Source organism: Lepidochelys kempii, chromosome 3 (assembly GCF_965140265.1).
Source record: "Lepidochelys kempii isolate rLepKem1 chromosome 3, rLepKem1.hap2, whole genome shotgun sequence".
NCBI classification, from domain to species: Eukaryota; Metazoa; Chordata; order Testudines; family Cheloniidae; genus Lepidochelys; species Lepidochelys kempii.
Window position 1 is genome coordinate 40,592,021 of NC_133258.1, and position 23,897 is coordinate 40,615,917.

Sequence of the window (23,897 nt, forward strand, 5' to 3'; positions counted from 1 at the left end):
GTTATGATGAGTTTTCCTCTGATAGATGTCTTCTATTCTCAATTTTCATCCAGCTGCCATCACTTTAATGCCACCTACCCTCTGACTGTAAAGGTAGAATTTTCAGTCTCCTTCAAGGCTGTCCCTCTGATCAGCCATGAAGGGAACACGCTTACATACTCCCCTTTGGAAACCTAGCACATCTCCTCCTTAATATTTCAGCTAAAAATATTAAGCTTTCACAAGACACATAATAATTTACTTGTAGACATACAACTTTAATTGTATGCTAAGATGACTTCTTATTGTTTGCTATACCAGAGGGGGAGAAAGAGAGAAACTAATATTATGGATTTTTTCATTATGCCTGATTTATATTTGTAAGTAGATTTGACTAGCTCTGCTAAATGTTGCTTTGTAAGACCATATTGTTTTTCTTACATGCTTTTTGATGACTGTTTTGTCTCTTTCATCCTTACACATTCTAACATGCCATTTTCTCTCCAGTGCTTTTGCTCTCCAGTGCTCACCAGGCTTTCAATTAATTTATCAGAATCTTCTGTCTCCTGTTTATTGTTCTCAAACTTTTTTTTCGAAGACCACTTGCAAATTGCTGAGGGTCTCGGTGGACCACTTAATGATCTTTCCAAATGTTATTTGTACTGTTAGCTAACTATTGTAAAGCACTTTGGATAAAAGCGCTATATAAAAAACCCCTTAATAATAATTAAAGTTTTTTTGGTTCTACAAATAAAAGCACACAACTCGTATTGTAATATCAGTGGTCTTACCTTTCTAATGCAATGGATGTGCCCTCTCTCCCCCGCCACAGCAGCCCCCGAGCTGGGGCTGGGAAGAAGGGGGTTCTCTCCCCGGCCCAGCAGCCACAGAGCTGAGGCTGGGAAGGAGGGCCATCTCTCCCTGGCAGCTGCAGCCCTGGAGCTGGGGAAAGTCGCCTCTTTCTCTGACCGCCACAGCCCTGCACGTTCCAAATTGCCCCACCCCCTCTTCTCACCCCACTGCCCCCTCCCATCTACCCCCTATTCCCACCCCCCCAAGGCCACCACCTCACCTTACATGTGCATCTTCTCTAGGGTCCAGGCACCTAATTAGTGGAGCCATACCTGCCTGGCTTCACTAATTAGGTGGGTGGCCCTTCATTCTCTTGTGTGCGGCTGCCCAGGTGTGCATCTGAGAGGGAACTATCCATGGACCACCTGAATGGAGCTCGCGGACCACTGGTTTGAAAACTGCTGGTTTAATGAATAAATCTGAAGCCATTTTGCTCTGGCATACATTCTTACTCCAGATAGCTGAAAAATCCATACTATTACTTTACAAAAGAGATACAAGTTATAGGGACCACCAAGGAAGGGAACACTGAAGAAATGACACCATAGAGGAAAGTTTTTACGTTGTCAAATGTAAAATAATGTAATGCCATCCTGATATTCTAATTATTATCTTCTATCCTTTTCTATATGTAACCTAGCTTTTTATTTCTTTTTAATTTTTTTTAGCATGACTCCACAACTGTCCACAATGAAGATCTGGTCTTTCTTCCTGAGTGGTTACAGTTAACGTGGAACCTAGCAATGTGTATGAATAGTTCACATTATTCCTTTCCATGTGCGCTATTTTACATTTGTCAATGCTGAATTTCATCAGCATCATGCTGTCCATTCACCTAATGTTGTTAGGTCTCTTTGGAGTTCTTCACAATCTTCTCAAGTAATGGCCATACTAAAAAATGTCCTGTCCTCTTCAGATTTTGCCATCGCACTCTTCACCACTATTCCGGAACCTCACTGAATATATAAATCAATACTGAACCTAATATGGAGTTTTGGGGGACCCAGGCCAACACTTTAGTCCAACTCTTTGTTTCTGTCTCTTAGCCAGTTTCTAATTTAGAACATAACTTCACCTCTTGTCACTGAACTACTTCGTTTCCATTTATGAGGGAGGTTGTTAAAGACCTTTTGAAAGTCCGTGTGCATTGAATCAATCAGTTGTCCTTTTTCCCCCTCAAAGGCTATGAGGATTTTGAGCAATCCCAAAATGCACCAAGTTGTTACAGAAAAGTAGAAAAATATGCAATTATGCTCAGGAAATATGGACAGTGTTGAGGCTTGAACACAGTGTAACGCTGTAGTCTTGTGTAATTCTATTGTGTATTATGTCGTATTATATATTGTAGTGTGGCTATGAAGAATATGTAAAAGTAACCTGTTTGTAAAAGTAATATATAGCTGATTACTTTCTACTGTAATGCAGGGTTTTATAAGAAAACACAAGTTGAATTATAGCATTTCAGAAGTAATTTCATTTCATGCGGGTTATGTGGCATGCAAGTAAAATTTCAAGGCCTTGCTTCAGCAAAATATTTAAGCTTCTGCTTAAATGTTTTGCTGAATCAGAACCTATAACAATGTAATTATGTGCAGTTTACTGTAGGTTACCTTTACCAAATCAAAGGTTATATCTGTTAAATAATGGAGCTCTCCCTGAATTTCACAGGACAGCAACGTGTTTCTGTGACCAGTCTGCTGGTGTGCCATGGGTTATTATTAGTTGGAACAAATCTGGGTATTATAGTAGCACTCCCAGTGCCTCGTTTGCAAGGAATTCCAAAAGTAACGGGTGAGTAAAATTTTTCATATATTTTTGTATGATGGTATGCTGAAGACTGGCTTTTCAGTACATGATTTAGTCAATAAATCAAGTAAATATGTAAAATTTTAGGTATTGTATAGACATGGTTTGAGCTTTTTTATGAGGATTTGTTGATCCTACTTAATTTTATAGTATATCTGTAACATATTTCTATTGTCCTCTGTTATTTTTGCTTTATTAAATCAGCATCCATGACTACAACTGTTGTTGTTCTTTTGAGGCAGAGTAGGATGGAGGTTAGCTCTTCAAGCCATGTATTGTATGGAAATCATAGTTAAAGTCATGCAAAAAAACCTTTAACTCTTAACCTCCCATTTCCACTTTGGTTACTTTCTCTGAACTATATATTCTTAAATTTATTTTTGGATTGAGACTTTTTCTATGGGCATTAAGAGGTCCAAAGCTCCAAGCATATTAAATTTGGAGAAGATATACTTTTATAGTTTGCAGGTTGAGTATCGGGAATGTGAATCTCAGAGCACTGATTTTTATAATTGCTTCACTTCATATGTGTGTCTCTAATAGCAATAGTGATAGTTCCTCGTTACACCTTTGCACTTACTATATAAGCGATTCTTTGGGGAAATGCGCTTTACAATCTGGTTGACCCTGGCAGCTCCGGTCAGCACCACTGACCAGGCCGTTAAAAGTCTGGTCGGCAGCACAGCGGGCTAAGGCAGGCTCCCTGCCTGCCCTGGCTTTGCTCAGCGCCCAGAAGCAGCCAGCATTTCCTTGCAGCCCCTAGGTGCAGAGGCGATCAGGGAAGCTCCGCACGATGCCCCTGCCCCAAGCGCCAGCTCCGCAGCTTCCCATTGGCCGGGAACTGCAGCCAACAAGAGCTGCAGGGACAGCGCCTGCGGGCGCGGGCAGCGCACACCGCACAGAGCCACCTGACCACGCCTCCACCTAGGGGCCAGATCTGGACATGCCGGCCACTTCTGGAAGCAGCGCGGAGCCGGGGCAGGCAGGGAACCTGCCTTAGCCCCACTGCACTGCCGACCAGGAGCCACCTGAGATAAGCGCCGCCCGGCCGGAGATCGTGCCCCAAAACCCTCCCACACCCCAACCCCCTGCCCCAATCCAGAGCCGCCTCCTGCACCCTGAACACCTCACCCAAGAACCCAGCTGGAGTCCTCACCCTCTCCTGCACTCCAACCCCCTGCCCAGCCCAGTGAAAATGAGTGTGGGTGGGGGAGAGCGAGCAACTGAGGGGCTAGAATGAGTGGGTGGGGCCTCAGAGAAGGGGCGGGGCAGGAGCGGGGCAAGGGTGTTCAGTTTTTGTGCAATTAGAGAGGTGGCAACTCTAGCTTTACAGAGTATGATTTCTAAAGCGCACCAACATGGTGTGCATTAATTAGTCCACGTGCTGCTGCACATTCAGTGTTCCATATTGCGCTTTAACGTAGTGCTGTTTGAAATGGTACTGTGTTAAAGCACACTTGGGAGCCTTTACTGCGCGTCAGTAGCAGGGGTGCTGGAACAATTTGTATAGTGGGGCTGCTGAGAGCCATTGAACCAAACTGGAAACCTCGTATATAATGGAAACCACTTCAAGCCAGGGGTGCAGCAGCACCCCCAGCACTCCTAGTTCCAGCATGTATGCTCAGTAAGGTCTACATCAGGGGTTTTCAAACTTCTGTACTGGTGACCCCTTTCACATAGCAAGCCTCTGAGTGTGACCCCTCTTATCAATTAAAAACACTTTTTAATATATTTAACACCATTATAAATGCTGGAGGCAAAGCAGAGTTTGGGGTGGAGGTTAACAGCTCGTGACCCCCCCATGTAATAACTGCGCAACCGCCTGAGAGGTCCTGACCCCCAGTTTGAGAACCCCTGGTCTACATGGACCAATTAATGCCCAACGCATTAGCGTGCTCTAGAAATCACGCCCCTGTGGAATGTATTACCTCACTGTGTGGTAATACGTTCCTAAGCCCTAAGTGATAGAATTTCAGGATCACAGCCTGACGATATGTCTAGACATGGGAGATAATGCAAAGCTTTTTGATGCATGTCTGGTAACTCGCAGTATGCAAGTCGTACCAATAGCATGCACATGGGACACCTGTTCTGATTTCAGCTTGCATCAGGTGAACACATGGCGATGGTTTGCAGTGAACTGAGGGAGTAGAGTTCTCAGGGGTATCCCATGGTCCTTTGCTTCATGGCTGAGAAATGTGCATCATGGGATTGTTTTTGCTGTGAATTGTCAGATACATAGTGGAAGCCAGGCAGGTTCAATTTTTTTTAAAAGCCCATGTTTCCACTGTCTCTGCCCCATGCTTCCTTTGTGGGCATGCTAGTGCCTTTTTCCAATTGCTTTCTGCCAGCATGGACCCAGAGATGCATTATGCTGGCAAATGCAAATGCATGGAGGCTATTTGGGCTGTATTACAGCATTAAAAGCCAGCTGCATTCGGCATTGGACTTTTTCCGCTGCACCACCGAGCAGATGGTGCAGGTCCATGAGGATATTTAATACCAGCATTGGCAGCTCCCCCAGCTGCAGGAGAACACAGTGAAGCTGTTGCAGCAGGATGAGGGCACTGACACTGAGCAATTGGAGCTAGGGAACCAGTTCCTGCATCAGCTACATAGACTGCAGCACCATTTCTGGGCCCAGCAAATCAGCGTGGATTGGTGGGAGAGGATCATTCTGCAGACCTGGGATGACCAGCAGAGGTGAGAGAACTTCAGAATGGGGAAAGCTACCTTTTTTGAGAGCTGTGATGAACTGATGCCAGAGCTAGAGTGACAGCATACCATATGCGCTGCCTCACACCCATAGAGGAGCTGGTTGCCTTTGCTATCTGAAAGTTGGCCATCCCATAACATTACCAGTTTGTAACCAATCAGTTTGGCATGGGGAGATCAACTGTTGGGGCCATTTTCATGCAGCTCTGCTATGTTGTTGATATGATGCTGTCCAACTGGGTCACAAAGCTGGATAATGCTCAGGAGATTATTGATGGGTTTGTAGGCATGGGAGTCCCAAACTGTATTGGGGCCGTTAATGGAACCTATGCTGAACATTGGACCCCTACCAGGGTGCAGAATTTATAACAGAAGGGGTATTTTTCTCTGCTGCTCCAAGGGCTGGTTGACTGCCATGGCAGGTGTACAGACATAAATGAAGGGTGGTCTGAAAGGGTCCATGATGTGAGGATCTTTCGGAACTCCGTTCTCTTTACATTAACAGAGAAAGGACTATTTGCCCCCGGGAACACTGTGGACATTAATGGTGTGGAGATTGGTCAGGTTATTCTGGGGGATCCAGTTTACCCTCTGATGCCTTGGCCAAGGAAGCCACACACAGGCCACTTGGACAGAAAGAGAGAACATTTCAGCTCCCACCTGAGTAGTTGCAGAATGGTGGTCGAGCATGCATTTGGCTGTTTGAAAGGCAGATGGTGCTTCTTATGGAATTGTTTGGAAGCATCAGATAAAGTCCCAACTGTTATAGCTGGGTGCTGTGTTCTCCCCAGTATTTGAGAGACCGAGCGGGAAAGCCTTAGCGATGAGCAGGAGACTGAGGTGCAGAGACTTGCCCGGGGGTTTGAGCAGCCAGTAAAGCATCCCATCGAGAATGTTAACCTCTGGGGTCAGGGATGCCTATTGTTTGTGTTTTGAGTCTTGTGCTTGTACATGTGTAGGTGGACGTCCGGCTGCTAATCCATGGAGGCGGGGTTGGGATAGTCTGTGAGCGGTGTAATAGTGTTTATGGGTGGTGGAAGCGGGGCATTGCCCATATACCTTTGTAAAACTGTATGAATTATTTTAGCTTTATTTAGCTACTTGTATGTGTTACATGCAGTGATGAGTCATAATGGACCAAAATCAATTTCAAATGGTTTTTATTATGAAACAACAGTAACAAAGCCAAAAATCAAGTTTTCATTGAACTAGTGGATAAATAACCATACATTTAATCTGAAAATACATTTACCAAAATAATCTATTGACTCACCAAAAAAAGAAACCCTTTAAATAAAACATTAGTGTGAACCAAACTGAAAATGCAACAGTGCAAAGAGTTTAGAAATAACAAGGCTGAAGGTGGGGGTCTTAAAGTTACAGGTGCATATAGGACCCCTCTGCTTCTTCATGTACATGGAGGTACTGCGGTACATGGCTCAAAATTGTCAAGTGCATTGGAGGGCTCAAAAGTGCTGGGCTCCCAGAACCCAGTGTTCTCGGTAAGCAGATGTTGTGCCTGAAAGAGGAATGGTCTCTAGTACATGCACTGTGTGGGTACAGAGGAGAGGAGTTGCTTCTAGTTTCTGTAGCCAGTATTGTCCAGAGACTGAAGGATGCAGCCGGGTCCTGGTTTATAGAACTGCAGGACCTGCTGACCTAGCAGGAGCATGTTTTGTAGGAGAAGCCTCTGGCTCAGGATAGCGTCCATGAGTTGTCTCTGCATCTCCCTGCCTTTTTCCATGCTGTCCCTGGTCATGGCAATGCCGTCCTTGTCTCCAGCCACACTTCTCTTGGCCACTGCCATACCCTGCTGGGAGAGCTCCATTTCTTTCGCCCTTGGGGTCATCACATACTGTCTCCACCTCTCAGCCAGTTTGTTTTTTCTCTAAGAGTCTGCCATAAGTTCTCCAAACATTTCCTCCCAAGTCTGCCTGTTTCACCCCCTCAGGTTGGCCAGCCTCTCAGCAGTAGATGGAGGCCCTGTCCCTGACAGTCTGGCTGTTGCAAGCACTGTGGCTGTGGGCATATGAACAAAAACCAGTCGCTTATTGTTCCTATTCCAGACAAGCCATGATCGTATTTTTTTAGTATGCATATGTGACTTCACCTCCCTGAGACTCTCCCAGTCTTGGGGGATCCTCAGAGATGGTTAGTGGTCTGTCTTAGAGTGACCAGATACCCTGATATTAGAGGCTTTGTCTTATACATGCGACTATACCTGCACCTGAAAAAAATAGTCTTAATTTTTCATACTTGCTATGTGGTCGCTCTGTCTGTGTGTGAGGAAGCACTGGAGCAATTGAGATATCTGTCTGCTGTGTGTGCTATTTGCTGCTGTGCCTTAGCAAGTTGGGGTGTAGGATGGGTTGGAATATGCTGCTGTTTTTGTTTTGCAGTTTGTTTGTGTATTTGAGGCACTTCTGTGGTGTCAGAGGGATTGGGCAATAGTGGGACCAAACCAGATAGTGATTCACATTAGACTGTCCTGATTCATAATAATGTCACATTGGGGCGGGTGCCACAAAGGCAGAGAATGATCTTATTCAAAAAGGAAAAAGGCAAACCAGTGAGAGATACTCTGTGAAGTTATTCACCAGGATGATCCCCTCAGGAGTGCTGCAGGACTGGAAGGGGCTTGTGAGCTATAAGGGGGTGTGCAAGCTGTTCCCTATAATGTGCAAACCAAAATTGAGGAATTCCTTGCTCTTAAGTTCTGCTTTATATCCCCTGCAGAGAAAAATAGATAAATTCCTGCAATGATTGTCAGCTAGAATGTGTGTTACAGGACATTTAAACGTCAGCAGGAAACAGTACTGTTTGTACCTTTACCAGTCATGCAGTATCCATGTCTACCTCATATAAACTATGAACACTAACCAAACTTCTTTTCCTGTAACCACTGTCTCAATAAACTGTTGCTTTTTTCACAAATGAATGTTGTTATTTGAATGTGCCACAGGAGAGGAGTGGGCTAGAGGTGGATTCTGCAGCATGCTACCGGTGCCATTTTGGGGTGGAGATCAGGATGCGGGGTGGGGGGTGTGCCAGGCAGGACAGAGGAGGGAAGGGGAAAGGAAAATAGGCAGATGGGCAAGTGCCCTCTGTGCCATGGCCCTGAAAATGGTCGATAGTTGTGGCTTTAGCATGAGACAGACTGATTATAAAATGGTGGCTGCTTCACCCAGGCAGACATGTGTGTGGGGGGCAAACGGGCAGCATGGACTGATGGAAAGAGGGTGGGACGTGGGGTCTGGATATCTGGAAGGGCTCGTAACTCACATCTGCTACAACGGCTGCAGCGATGGGTCATCCCAAACAGAAGGTAGAATGATAGTATAGCATAATAAATAAATAAATAATAAATTGTAAACCCTGGGTTTCTGGCTAGGACTCAAACTCGGCATATGCCGGGCAGTAGTCAGAGTACACTGCAGCAGGGCATGACTGCGGCTGGTGTTCCAGCTGATCTGCATCAGGGTCCTGGGTTTCAAAGAGGATCCTGGTTCTCAGGGGACAGCTCCTTTCCAGCATCTTCCCACTCAACCTTTACTGGACCTTGCTGGTCATCCTCGAGATGGGGGAGATTGCGGCCAGTGGGCTCCACATGGTGTCTTGAAAGGGTTGTGCTATACTTATGTAGGATCCTATCCAGTTTATCATAAAATGGACAGGTCACATGGCTCCTGTCAGATTGCCTCCTTCTGTCCCTCATTTCAATTTACTTACTCCTGAATGGCTTGCTCTTTATCCAGCATGGGTCAGCATCTCAGGCATGACACCTTGTGGACATCTGCTTGGCAATGTCCACAGAAAGGTCTTTATCCTTCTGGCTGGCCACAAAAGTGGCATACACTGAGGCTTCTCCCCAGATAGTGATGAGATCCAGGGTCTCAGCACATCTCCAAGCAGCTGTGCAAGGCATGTTGTTGGGCTTCTGGAGTGCAATCGCAGTTGTATGGCAGAATATTGAAACACTCAATAACGGGGGGGCGGAATGGACATGCAAATTGGCAAATTCTGGCTCTGTGTCAGCTTTTAAAGAAGGGGTGGGGGGTGACCTGGGAACTTGACACCAGAGCGTGGGAAGGCACACAGGTGAACAGATAGATCAGTAATTGTCGACCCACAAGGCACAGTGGGATAACCATTGGAAGCATGGAGAAAGTGGTGTGCAGCAATTGCGTCCACATGAACAATATAGACCACACTAATTCAATTTGCAGCAAATCCCAGAGTTAGCAGCAAATCTGGAGTTAGTGCATGGTGATGATCTACATCATGTGTATGCAACCATTTTCAAACTGAATCAGCTGGGTTTGATCTTCTTTAAAAGCCTTGTGTAGATATGTTAACTCTGTTTCTCTTTACAGTTTACTCATCTGAGATTTACTATATATGCATTTGTCACAGATTGACATAATCCGTCTATCTTTGGGTATCTCACAGCATTCTCTCATTCCAAATTATGCCTGGTTCTTCCTGGGGCCAGTGATCTTGTCTGAGGTACAGGCACATCTCATGATCACATCCACCCACCCAGGTGGGAGTATGTATGGCAGAATGTTGCATCTTTTCTCCCCTCTGTAGAAAGATCCACATATTTTCAAGTTATTAAAGATCTTCTGAATTTAGCCCTAACAATTTGCTTTTTGTGCCATCTTTTGACGGACCGTTTAAATCCTTCTTTTCTCCTCCAATGTCCCACAGCCTAAATCCTTTTTAAAAAAATTAAATTGATATTGTTCATTCATCATTTGTCCTATGAATGCACCACTGCAACTAGAGATCAGTGCTTACGGGCAAATCCTACCCCCTCCTCTGTGGGTGTGGAGTGCACTCCACTCCTGCACTGGAATTGATGTGTTTATACTATTCAAGAGGGGAGGAGTAGGATTAACTGAAAACCTTTCATTTTGTTGTGGAGTCTTGGAGAAAGCATGTAATGTTAAGGTAGTGACAATGCCAGTTAAAACAAGTCAGCTGAGGATTTCTCTACTCTTGCTGTTGTGAAAACAGAGTACAAAAGTATGAACTAAATGTCAATTTACTCTGCATGTCCTGCTTTTAGCAGATTTCTGTTCTAACCCAAATGCATCTTCAATGTACTGTAGTTTTTTTGTAAATTATTCCATGTTTCAGTTCAGTAAATATATGAAAAACCTGTTACGTGCTGTGTTTCTTTTGACAGGGTTATGCAAGTCTAACTGAAATGATTTGTTGTGAGAATGAGGTAGTTGAGGTGTAAAACAGTGATCCAAAATGAGTGAGATTAATATTACATAATCTTTTCTTTTTCCTTTGGCTTCAGGAAGGGGAATGGTATCCTATCATGCACATAATGGCCCAGTCAAATTCCTCGTAATGGTCACAGCTGTAAACAAGAAAAACAAAAGCAAGTCCAGAAACAGCCTGCCTCCTAACTCCGAATCTAAAGAAGATGACCAGAAAAATGTCTTGCACAATGACAGACCAAGCTCTTCCCTAAGTAACACTCAGGACACTGCAGTGTGGCTAGGCGGTTCAGTAGGATCCATTGCACAAAGAAGTGACATGTCTTCATCTTCTGGGTCCCTAACATTGTCTCATGGATCAAATTCCCTAGAACGTAGGCCGGAGGACAGCACCATTTATGAGCTCTTGAAGGATCAAAACATCTCACTCAAAAATAAAAGGCAGCGATCCAGGAAAACGAAAGCAAGTTCAGTATTAGTCATCTCTGGAGGACAAGGACATAGAAGGGTGAACAAGAAGTCCAAGCCGCAGCGACAGGATGAACTGGTATCTTCTGTGATGGTTTGGCAGATTCCGCTATTAAACATCTAAGTGACTAAAACCATGTTAAATGGTGACTTTTTACAAAGTCATTCGATTTCATTCCTAAACTCTAAATTTGTTACGATGGTTTGTCTTTTAACGGGATTTCTGATGTAATCTTACTACAGTGAATGCCAAGGACCAAACCCTGCAGCCATTATTCATATGAGCAGTCCTGTTTAATTCAATGGGATTGATCACTTGGGTAAGGGCTGCAGGATAGATTCCTAACCTATTTAGAACATCCTACCTTATTACAATATTGAAAATATTTAGCTGCTGCTGAGGGCTCTGCTAGTTAAAATATTGGGGATATATCAGACCCTTTTAAATGGTTTTAGAATCTCTACTTTATTTATATTCAAGTTTATATCTGTCATTATTATGATCTGTAGCACTTAGGAGAGGCAGGGAAGATATACCATTTCACATGCTGTTTTTTGCTTTCTTAAGTCAGCACTTTTTTCAAAAGTGATTCTTGCATGTACTGTACATTTTAACAAAGTAGCAAATATTTTGAGCAATAAATATACTAATAAAGGGTAACAGGTTAATTCCGTAATCACTATATAATATAATTCCACAAGAAAGTATATGGCTTCGACCAAAAAACTTAACAGTCAGATGGGCTAATTGTTTTGTATCTTTCAAAGCAAAAAATACGTTGTTAATTTCTAATGCTCAATATTATTAAAAAAGAATGTTGATGGGGGGAAAAAGTGTGTTAACAGCACTGGAAGATGTGATATCTATCTGTGTTGTTTACCTTTACTCTTTAGTGGAGGTCCTTGCACATGATGATTTGGAACAAACAGAAAATACACTACAGGTTGAAGATACAAAACAGATGTGCATTCTGGTTAACTTCTTGGTGCCAGTACTGGCCGTGCATTCTGTTTCTGGCAATGGGGTGTACTTCTAGCATCTAGGGTATGTTAAAAATGCCATTTTTAACAATACATTAATTTGCATTCTGTGATGGCAGTGAAGCAATTAAAACATGAAGCGGTACATGGTTACACAGTGAGTAATGCAGGGAATTAATACTGAGCCTAAATTCATCTGAATCTATCAATATCTACAGGAAGCGCACATACTAATGCAGGCATTCATCTGAAATCAATGAATGTGCACTTTAGGCATGACTACAGGCTAAAATCCACTACGTAATGTCGGTACATAGAAGGGCGTTCTAGTTCTCATCTGCAAGCAGCAGGGACATGGCGATCTCTCAGCAGTAGTCACCCCTCCTAAGCCTGCCAGAATTTCAGATGAATAGCTTCTTTTCCTAAAATGAATGCCGTACTGTAAAGACAGAGTCAGATTCTCTGCTGCACCCAGTCTTTGCTGATGGTCACAGGGCAGGGAGGGTTCAAATGGATTAGCTGGGGGCTTCTCTAGACTACATCAGCTGGTAACTAACCCCAAGGGACTGTCCACCAGCTGAGAATGTCTGGATCTTTGGCCACCTGCCCGTCCACCCTTCTGGCATATCCTGTCTCACCCACTTCCATGTCCAGGGCCAGCGTGGAAGAGAACTATTCTGGGGGAATTCTCAACTGGAAAGATCCAGGCATTTTCCAGCCAGTTTATGCCACTCCGATAGTGGTAAGGGGCCAAATTGCAAAAGAGAACCTGGCCATATATTCTCATTTAACAAGTAGAATTCTATGTTGCCTCATTAAGTTAGAGTGCAGTGGGAATTTTATTAGAATTTAGGGTGCTATAGGTCAAATTACTTTAAGGGAGGGCGTAGCCACCTCATTGGGTGTGACAATGAAACAAAGCCTCCAATTCAGAAAAGGACTGTACTGAAGCATGTTTATCTTGAATATGGATGCTTTCCGGAACTGGGCCCTAACTAGGGGATAGTCTGAGTTCTAGAAAACATAAGAGGCCATGTAAATCTATGCCTATCAAGCTTCATTTGGATGTAGTAAACTCTACAGTGCATGACCATCAGCAGAATGTAAGCATAAAATATGAGCAAAACATTTCCTAAAGCAGAATAAATGCCAAATGTTTGCATTGGCTAGAATCAAGTACACAACATAGGGTTTTGATTACCTAAATAAAGTACATATACTTCGGGACTATTTTTATTCCAGCTTGGAAAAAAAGGTTTTCACATATTTCAAATGACGTCCATCACCTCTGATATAAACTGCTTAATCTCACCAGTTAGATCTGTGTGGGCAGACCCTTGTGCCAGCGCAGAATCCCACTGACTTCAGTGGAATTCTCCACAAGCATAATGATCCACCTGTGCAAATCTGATGCTGGGTGAGGGCCTAAATTCTTATTCCATGCCCATCGCCAGGGTATCTGATTCTTTCAGTTGGGTGTTGTCCCTTGCTTATTTTATTAAAGTATTAAATTGTGATTAAAATTTAACTTCAGGATAAAAAACATATGTTGACAGGCTTTTATTCATAAACTATGTGTAACCCTTGTCCTTCTGCTTCTCCTCAAAGAGAAGAAACCAGTTCTGATTCTTCCTGGTGTCCATATTTGGAATTCCATTGCCAAGCATGCATGGCATGAAGGATTGCACCCACTGTTACACAGCTCTTTATTATTGGTAACAGTGGGCTGAGTCCACAAGCCCCCGCCATGTTGAACTGGAATTCCATGCATGGAAGATTTGCAGGATCCGCCAGCACAACTACACAACTATATATTTTAACATTTTAGGAGACAACCCCCTTATATTCTAGCCAAAATATACTTTTCTTTTGTTTATGAACAATAGAGACACAGCACAGTCATGCTCCTATGAAAGTCAATGGGAGTTTTGCTCCTGACTTCAATAGTAACAGGACTGGGCCCATGATTTATCTTTCTTTAATTATAACTTTTTGCAACTAAGCACTATTTAAGTATTACTAGGCTATGAGGCAGAGAGAAGCTTTACAGCATGTTATAAAACTATACATCAAAGTTCTAGCCAGTGACCAAACTGTATGTCCAAAGTGCTTTGTGATATACTGCTAACTTGTATTACATTAACACCAAATGCAAGCCAAAGGTACTTTTACAGTCAATAAGAAAACTTAATAGATACATTTGACTGTGTTGCTAGGTAGGTCAGATTTGGCATCTAATGTCACTTTAAGATATGGAAAAAACTTAAGAGGAAAGGGGAAATAGTGTAATCACTACAATACATTACATGTTATGTTTTTAACAAATAATATCTATGTTCTAATGTGAGCCATAACTGTGTATTTATGTCCAAAGTAAACTCAGCAAAATGTTTAATTACAAAAAAAACTGTGAATAAAAAAAATTAAACTTCAAAAATATATTTCTTTGTTAATCATTTTACCAATGGAAAACCTGAGGGCTACAATTTGTGGTGTACAGAAATATACATCAAGAAGAATGTGCATTCTTTTCAAATGGATATATGAAGGGGAAAGTAGAACATATACCTAAGAGACCAAAGAGATATATTTTTGAATTTATTCCAGCTCTAGGAATCTAGTCCCCACCAAATACATTTTCTCTGGATGCCAGATACTGAAGGCCCCGTGGGCTTTCAAAACTTGGCACAGTGTGTCTGGACCCTAATGCTGATCCACAGTAAAATTTCCACCACACTGTCCCCATGGAATAAAATGTCCAAGTCTGTAGAGCATTTGTGACAGAGCATAAAAAGTGAAATCCATTAATGAGGGAAATGAGCATGGGGAGGGAGTCAATTCATGTTAACACAGGAAATGAGTTTTCAGAGGCTGCCTGATAATTCTATTGCAGTTAATCAGCCCTAAATGGTAAATAGAAGAGTTCATGATCAGGGCTGGATTAACGCACGGGCTTTAGGGGCTGCAGCAGGTTAAGGGGGCTTTAGGGGGCTCAGGCTAAGGGGGGCCCCAGCTCAGCAGGGATCAGGCAGGCTGCCTGCATGCTGTGGCTCCATGCTGCTCCTGGAAGCGGCCAGCTGCTGGCATGTCTCTGCAGCCCCTGGTGGGGTGGGAGAGGCGGCTCCATGTGCTGCTCCCGCCCCAGCACCGTCCCCACAGCTTCCCCATTGGCAGGGAACCAGCCAATGGGAACTTTGGGGGCAGCACTTGCGGGCACGGGCAGCGCATAGAGACACGTCCCCCTCACCACAGGGGCGTGCAGAGATGTGCCAGCAGCTGGCCACTTTTGTGAGCGACGTGGGGCCATGGCATGCAGGCAGCCTGCCTGAGCCCTGCTGAGCCGCTGGCTGGGAGCCGCCTGTGGTAAGCACCTCCCAGCCAGAGCCTGAACCTCGCACCCCGCTCCTGCACCCCAACCCCCTGCCCCAGGTCAGAATCTCCTCCTGCACCCAAACTCCTTCCCAGACCCTGCACCCCAACCCCCTGCCCCAGGTCAGAATCCATTCCTGCACCAAACTCCCTCCCAGAGCCTGCATCCCTCACCCTCCCCTGCACCCCAACACTCTACCCTAGCCTGGAGTCCCCTCCTGCACCCAAACTCCCTCCCAGAAAGAAACTAATATAACAGCTGTTCTAAGTTAAGAAGTAGGCTATTTTGAATTAACTTAACTATATTCTACATGCTTTAAGACTGAAATGTAACCACAGAATGGCTTTATGTTAATTAAAAGGCAAGTTTAGTATAGCGTTAATAGCCTCGATGCCATAATTGTGATAGTTTTGTTTTAAATTAGGAAAAGGACTTGTAGGGGCCCCACAAAATATAATCACCCCCGGATCCACAGGAGAGTTCATCTGGCCCTGTTCATGATTATAGTATTTAGATTCAGCCATGAGGCTTGCATCTAGCATGCATAACTTTGTGGTACCTGGGACTGAGCCTAAGAGACTTAGTCCCTTTTGTCTTTATGTGCACTATCATGAACAAATAATAAATAATACTACGATGAGCTATTGATTCTTTGCCACAATGAATTATAACTAAAGCTTATCTTTTCATTATTGTTATACTATTCTCTTTGCAGTTGTGACAGTGCTGAGCTTTTTTCTTACTTGCTTTTCCCTCCTCTCTCTCCAAGGGCTGTAGGTATCACTGATAGTTTTCTGTGTACATTTTCCTATCATTGCTATTGTTACAGTAGAAACAATAGACCCCAAACAAAATCAGGACCCAGTAGTGCTGTGCACCATAAATACACATAGCAGGAGACAGACTCTGTTCCTAAGAGTTTACAGCTGTAGACATATGTGACCGTGGGCAAGTCCCTTATTCTATCTTTGTCTCAGTGCCCCATATATAATATATCTACAGTTGTAAACGCATTGTAGATGGGGCACAGAGACACAGAAAGAATAAGAGATTTGCCCATGGTCACATAAGAAATCTGTAGCAGAGCACAAAATTGAACCACATCTTCTGAGCCCTATTCACAAGACCATTGTTCCTTTCTTCCCTTCCAATCTGGTTTTCTTTTCTTAAACGAACACACTACTGTGAGCAAAGTGTATTTGGGTGTATGCAAAGTACACATAGGTTTGAAACGGACAGTTAATTCAAATGCTGTACAAGAATTAGTTTGAATTGCAGCACGTGACTTTGTCTGTGGAATTGATTCAGTGTTTATATGGAGATGAAGAACCCGAGTTACCAAGAGCTTAAATTACTTACCCAAAGCTACACAGTGTGTCAGACAGTGAATGCAGATTAAAACCCAGGCCTGACTCCCGGGTCCATGATTAGCCCTCTAGACCAAGCTGCCTACATGGCTGTAAAAGTACCTCACCTTCCCAGGGATCATGTAGATTCTGTTTCTAAAACTCGACCTGACTGTTGATAGGAGCTTAAGATAGTGTACATCACCTAGGGTCTGAGGAACCCGGGCATCTTATGCCATAGCACAAAATGCTAGCATTAAGTCACTTCATCATCCAGGTTTAGGAGTTTTCAGCAGCTGTATTGGTTAATCCTGCCTCCCTCAAATGTGAAACACGTATCTGTGATCAGTTTGTCCGCTATTTGATGCGAGAGAACTAGCTTGAGATCTTCAGGTGGCTTCAGTTTCTTCTGCTCCCTCTTATTTACACTTGCTGAATATAGCATTTTCTTCAAAGGCATGCTTAGCAACCAGAGAACTGCCTCTGCCAGCAATATCCTCCTTTCACTTCTTGTCTTGTCCCTTGGAAGCTAGCTAGCTAGTGTTGTTGGTACCCAACAGGAGGAGAAAATCAAAATACTGTAATGATGGCAATGAAACTCAGGCCTCAGATTAAGGCATCTCAGTACTGACTAGGCATCTGAAGTCTTAATAACTGACTCTGTTTCGAAATCAACAAGGTGGACGCACACACACACAAAATCCAAGAGGGATTGGAATTGTTCATTTCTGAGCATAAATTCACTCTAGTTGGTATTACTGAAACCTAGTGGGATGATTCCCAAGCTTAGAATGTTAAAATTAATGGTTGCAACCTATTTAGAAAGGATTGAGTGGGCAAAAGAGGAGGGGGAGTGGCTCTCTCTCTCTCAAAAACGTCAAATGCCGTCAAAAACGCCATTACCTGTTTCCGAATCACTGATAGCTAAGAAGGAAATTATCTTGAAATCATATGGGTCAATATGCTAACAGATAAAGCACAAGATAGGGTGTTGGTGTCTACTACAAACCACCAAATCACACTAGGGAACAGGTTGACCTATCTATAAAGTGTAGGGGGGAAAAGCTCTGTGATCATGGGGGACGTCAATTTGGAGGACCTACGCTGGAGACCTCTTGCTGCTGTTACTAAAACATCCCTGGACTTTCTAAATATTATATATGATGAATTCCTAGCTCAAAAAGTTGCATACAACACAGGGGAATTCGATATTAGCTCTTGTCTTGACAGATAAAAAGGAACTGATCACAGAACTAAAAGTTAATGATCATTTAGGTACAAGTGATTATGGCTTGATCACATTTATAATATGAAAATACAGTCAAGTCCAGACCAGTAATATATATACTTGGTGCTTTAAAAGGGCCAATTTCACAAAACTGAAAACAATTATGAGCCAAAACACCTGAGAGGAAGAATTTAATCCGAAAAATGTGAGTAATAACTGGGAGTTTTTAAAGAACATTTTATTAGACGCTGTGATAGGCTGCTGGGCAACAGCAGCTGTACCAGCAGTCTGATCACTGGACCACCAATTAAATCAGCCCAGAGTTAACCGGAGGGGCAATGCTGTGCCTGACTGATAGATTGGAGATAGACGAAAGATTTTTTTTTTTAATTAAAAAAAAAAGTTATCTTTATTCTTCATTTTAAACTAGTATGCTAATCAATTACACAAATAATTTCATTGCATTACCTCTTTCTCAAGGAATTCTCTACCTTGTGCCATGAGGTAATGTCACCGATAACAAGAGGAATTTTTTTGTTTTTTTAGCAGATAGACTGAAGAGATACAAAGCTAACAAATCTATTACCCCAGAAAGCTGAAAGGCGCAGGGAAGATGTGCTTGGAGGAGGCAGGCTTTTGTGAGTCAGAGCCAGAACCAGGAAAGATTTCTCAGAGAGAAGATATGGGCTGTCTCCCCCATCCTTGGCAGAGAGAGATAGAAAGTGTATGCTATTGTAAATACTGAGCAGCACAAGATTGTAAAGGTGGTGGGGAGAACACTATAAATAAATTACACAAGGTGTTTGAGAAGGAGACGGTCTCTGAGGGGTCTGAGGCTAGAAAAGAGACAGGAGTTGGATGCAGCCCTGTCTCATATGCCCTAAAAGCCACAATCCAGAAAGAAAGCCACAGTGGTTTAAAAAATGACCTTGTTTAAAGAGGAAGTGATGGCATCTATTAAAAAAACAACAACAACAACAAAAAACACCACCATAACAAATGGAAGAAAGGGGAAGTTGATAATAATGAATATAAATCAGAAGTTAGGAATTGTAGAACATTGATAAGGGAAGTAAAGGAACATATGGAGAAATCTCTCTGACCAGCAGAGTTAAGGACAATAAGTAAGCATTTTTAAGTATATTAGGAACAAACAAACAAACCAAAAATCCTAACAATGGCATTGGTCCATTACTAAATAAAAATTGTAGAATTATCATTAATAATGCAGAAAAAGGTATATGTGTTCAATAAATATTTGTGTATTTGGAGGGAAAAGATGATGTGATGTGACTTTCCACTGCACTAGTATCTCAGGATACTGTTCAACAGCAACTAATAAAGTTAAACATTTTTAAATCAGCAAGTCTGGATAACTTGCATCCAAGAGTTTGAAAAGTGCTGGCCAGACCTCATTAGACTGTTGATTTTCAATAATTCTTGGAACACTGGGGAAGCTCCAGAAGACTGGAAAAAAGCTAGTGCTGTGCCAATATTTTAAAAAGGTAAATGGGGTGACCTGGTTAATTATAGGCCTGATGTTGATCCCAGGCAAGATAATGAAGCGGCTGATATGGAACTTGTTAATAAAGAATTAAAGGAGGATAATATAATAAATACATATCAACATGGATGTATGGAAAATAGCTCTTGACAAACTAACCTGATATATTTTTTGATGAGTTTACAAGTTTGGTTGTTAAAGGTAATAATGCTGGACTTTTGTAAGGCTTTTGCAATAATACTTGGACTTTTGTAAGGCATTTGACTTGGTGCCACATGACATTTTGATTAAAAATCTAGAACAATATAAAATTAACATGACACACATTATATGGATTAAAAGTTGGCTAACTGATAAATCTTAAAATGTAATTGTAAATGGGGAATCATCATTGAATGGTTGTTTCTAGTGGGATTCTGCAGAGATCATTTCTTGGCCCTGTGCTAGTTAACATTTTAACAATGATCTGGAAGAAAACATAAAATTATCAATGGTAAAGTTTGCAGATGACACAAAAATTGGGGAGTGGGTAAATAATGAGGAGGACAGGTCATTGATTCAGAGTGATCTGGATTGCTTGATAAACTAGGTTCAAGTGAACAATATGCATTTTAATACAGTTAAATGTACCTATTTAGGAACAGAGAATGTAGGCAATACTTATAGAATGGGGGACTCTATCCTGGAAAGCAGTGACTCTGAAAAAGATTTGAGGGTCATGGTGGATAATCAGATGAACATGAGCTCCTAGTTCAACATCATGGCCAAAAGGGTTGAATACATATGCAGGGGAATCTTGAGTAAGAGCAGAGAGGTTATTTTATCTATGTGTTGGCACTGGTGTGACCACTGCTGAAATGTTGTGTTGAATTTTGGTATCCACAATTCAAGAAGGATGTTGATAAATTTGACAGGATTCAGAGAAGCACCAGGAGAATGATTAAAGGATTATAAAACATGCTTTGTAGTTATAGACTCAAGGAGCTCAATCTATTTAACTTAACAAAGAGAAGGTTATGGAGTGATTTGATCAGTCTACAAGTACCTACATGGGGAAAAAATGATTGATAATGGACTCTTCAATCTAACTGACAAAGATATATACGACCCAATGGCTAGAAGCTGAAGCAAAACAAATTCAGACTGGAAATGCGTACATTTTTGACAGTGAGGAATAATTTACCAAGGGTTGTGGTCAATTCTCCATCGCTTTTATGATGTGGTCAATTCTCCATCAATTTTAAAACCAAGACTGGGTGTTTTTCTAGAAGCTATGTTCTTGGAATTGTTTTGGGGAAGTCCCATTGCCCGCGTTATACAGGAGGTCAGACTAGATGATCACAGTGGTCCCTTCTGGCCTTGGAATCTATGACTAAACCTGAGGCACTGTTAAGTGCCTTGGCCAGACTCCATGAGCTGCTCTGTAAAGGAGCTTAGGCATATGTGGCATGACCTTCAAAAGGTATATATAAAGAGAACCCTTTCCTCCAGCAAAAGGTGCCTCGATTGCAGAGCTGCAGGCCTATACTCCTATGGAATGTGGCCTCTGATATCCCAGAGGTAATCATGAGCTTTCTTAATACATCTGCTAGCCCTAAAGATGAGGAAGAAGACATTAAGGTAAATTCAAACCTTTGAGGTGAAGAGAATTGTGAGATAACTCATTAGGGAGGCCAGAATTTTAAGGTATTTAGACTACTAAACACCTCTTGGGATTTTCAAACATGCCTAGGTGCCTAATTCCCATTTGGGTCTGCATCTTTAAGTGCATAAATACCTTTTAAAATCTGACCCTAAGTCTTTAAATCCTTCTCAAGATACAACTTAGTTATAAGGTTAACTAACTTACACTCTGTCTTTCAGAGAACTGTCACTGCAGATCCTGACTCTAGGAGTCTATGCCTTTGCACCTCGAGTATCCGAGCCATCTTAAATGTCAGTACACCTGGGGTGAATGCACACTGACCCACAGATCCAAACCTCCCAGTGGTAGTTGTAAAAGGCCTTACCATTGATTCCCACTGTTCCCATTTTTTTGCCTGCACTGCAGGTCACAGAACAGTCCTTACAATCCAACTCAGATGCCTTTTTAAGGTAATTTTTTTTCATGTTTTCTTTCCAAAAAGACTTTTGCACAGGCTTGTGTGTACCATTGAGGATGATTCCTCATCAAGGACTGACCAAGACTGGTATGTGCAACAACTTTGCCATTAACACTCTTGGGGGCAGATTCTGAAACCCTTAATTCCAATGAAGAGCAATTTACACCATGGTTGCTGCCACTGAAATGAGTCTGAGTAAGGATCTCTCAGTCTGGCCCTTGGTGATTATCTACCAAGCTATTCATGAAGAGGAAGTTTCATTAGACAATTAACTTATATATATTCACAACCAGGTTGGTTTTCTTGGAGAAGGAAATTATAGTTATGGATTTTTGTAGAAGAAATGAGTAGAAAAAGGATTCCAGGGACAGTTATGATGGGGGAGGAATCTTGGATGGATAATTTCATATTGAAAAGTAGGGAAGAGGAAGAAAGGAGGGCAGGTGGTTATTTTTAATTTTTTAAATAAGCTTTGGAATGATTTGAAAATAAAAGCTGGCAGGTTTGAGATGTATTTTACCTGATTCAGTCAACTGTAGAAAATAATACCCTCCACTTGTCTTTCGCCTGGCAATTTATATCTCAAAGGTTATAACTGTATTAATTAAAATATGGTCTACCTGTTTTATTTTTTAGGTTAAGGAGGGGTGGTAGTTATATAACCCAACATGGCGTTCCAGTCTCATGTCATGCATGTTTTTCTTAAATCAATATTAATGTCCACGTCTCTAGCATTCTATGGTTTCGGTTTCACAAAAAATATGAAACCCAACATTGGAAAAAGTCTTTCTTGAGCTACATTTCCCCTCCATCTGCTGGAGCTAGATCTGTCACAAGATGCTAACGCTTGTACACACAACACTTGCCCTTGTCTTTTCATTCTGCTAATTTAGGTCTGTCACATGGCTGCATGAAATTCAGTAAACCAGAAGGCTAAAAAGCAGATCAGCTGAGGTGGGTATGAAGTGTAGACTTCTGAAAATATAACCACGTCACTTACCTATATGATCTAGAAGATGTATAAATTTTGCAAAGAGATTTAAGATTTTAATTTAGCTGTGCAACAGAAATAGAACAAGCCGATTCTTTGTGTCTGGCAACATTACACTTGTGATGCTCAGTAATGGAAAAAAGCATGGCAAACCCTGGATGGTGTTGTGTTAGAACATCTTGGAGCTTTTCAGACAAGGGTCTACAGCTTTCAAATTGGAAGAAGAAAAGAAAGAAGAAGGAATTGTTTATTTTAACTTCACTTTGGCTCCTGGCAGTGGAGCAGACACTTCAGAGGCCAGCATTGTCAAATCTTGTCACCATTATCCTGCGCCTACTCCTATATGTATGTACAAGGAAAATGTGTTTGATTCACCTCTGTCAGTTCCAGAATTATGAAGCATGAAGAGGGTCAAAATGCTGATATGTTAATGTAGGTTGTACATTTAGGTACCTGAAATACCAAAGAGCAGCCTACAACTGCTGTAAGTCTGTCTGATAAGGGGTAAATGTCTAATATTTAGATACACCAGCTAACAATTGTGCTTAGCAGCAGCTTTGTATGAATTCTCTTGCCCGTTTGTTATATAGGTGTTATAGAGCTTGTATCTCCTAGGAAACACATTTCACCTCACAAATAGAGGAGATAATACCTATTAAGATGGATCCTGGCACAGGGGGCTTATGAGGCTGAGTGGAGGCTTTTGATGAGAAACTGCCTTAGACAAGGATTGTAGCCTGTTAAGTTTTAGTCACTAGGATATGTGTTGTACTTTTTTTTTATTTCTGTTTCTATTATCCTTGCTTCGTATCACTTGAATCTCTGTTCTTTATTAATAAACTCATTCTTGGGTTTACTATGAATTCCTCGCAGTGCAATATATTAAAGCATGCATCCTCAGCTGAGCTAACAGGCTGGCGTGAGCACTGTCTCTCCGACACACCGTTTAGCAGCAGCAAACCTCTCTCTCCCTGAGGCCAAGGGGTTAACAAGGTGACTTACAGTTCCGGATGCTCTGAGAAAGCACCACAAGGCGGATACATTTTCTTCCATTTCTCACCTGAAATGTGTCTTTATACTAGGGACATGTTCTGATACTAAGGGTTTTCTGAGCCCATTGTATTCATTCATTTATTTTTCAGGGCTTGATCTGGCTATGTACAGAGGCCCAGATCCTCACAAATATTTAGGTATGTAACTCGCAGTAATGTCAACAGGAGTTAGGTTGCGTAAATACTTATGAGCATCTGGGACTGGGTACCTCTGGGAGATGCTATGTGGGAGTTTAAGATTCCAAGTTACTCACCAAGTACCTTGCAGA

At 42.2% G+C, this 23,897-nt stretch overlaps 1 protein-coding gene across 9 annotated transcripts in view; it reads left to right on the forward strand.

The window, feature by feature from the left end:
* Positions 1-14,472, forward strand: part of ARHGEF10 (Rho guanine nucleotide exchange factor 10) — a 182,391-nt gene extending 167,919 nt beyond the window's left edge. For 7 of the 9 annotated variants that reach the window (XM_073336205.1, XM_073336211.1, XM_073336206.1 and 4 more), the window contains 2 exons: positions 2,500-2,622; positions 10,664-14,472. In XM_073336205.1, the coding sequence (XP_073192306.1) occupies positions 2,500-2,622; positions 10,664-11,178 (638 nt within the window). In that variant the 3' untranslated portion in view covers positions 11,179-14,472. The remainder of the gene's footprint in view (positions 1-2,499; positions 2,623-10,663) is intronic. The other 2 variants (XM_073336212.1, XM_073336214.1) reach the window with 1 other exon arrangement.
* The last annotated feature ends 9,425 nt before the right edge of the window (positions 14,473-23,897 follow it).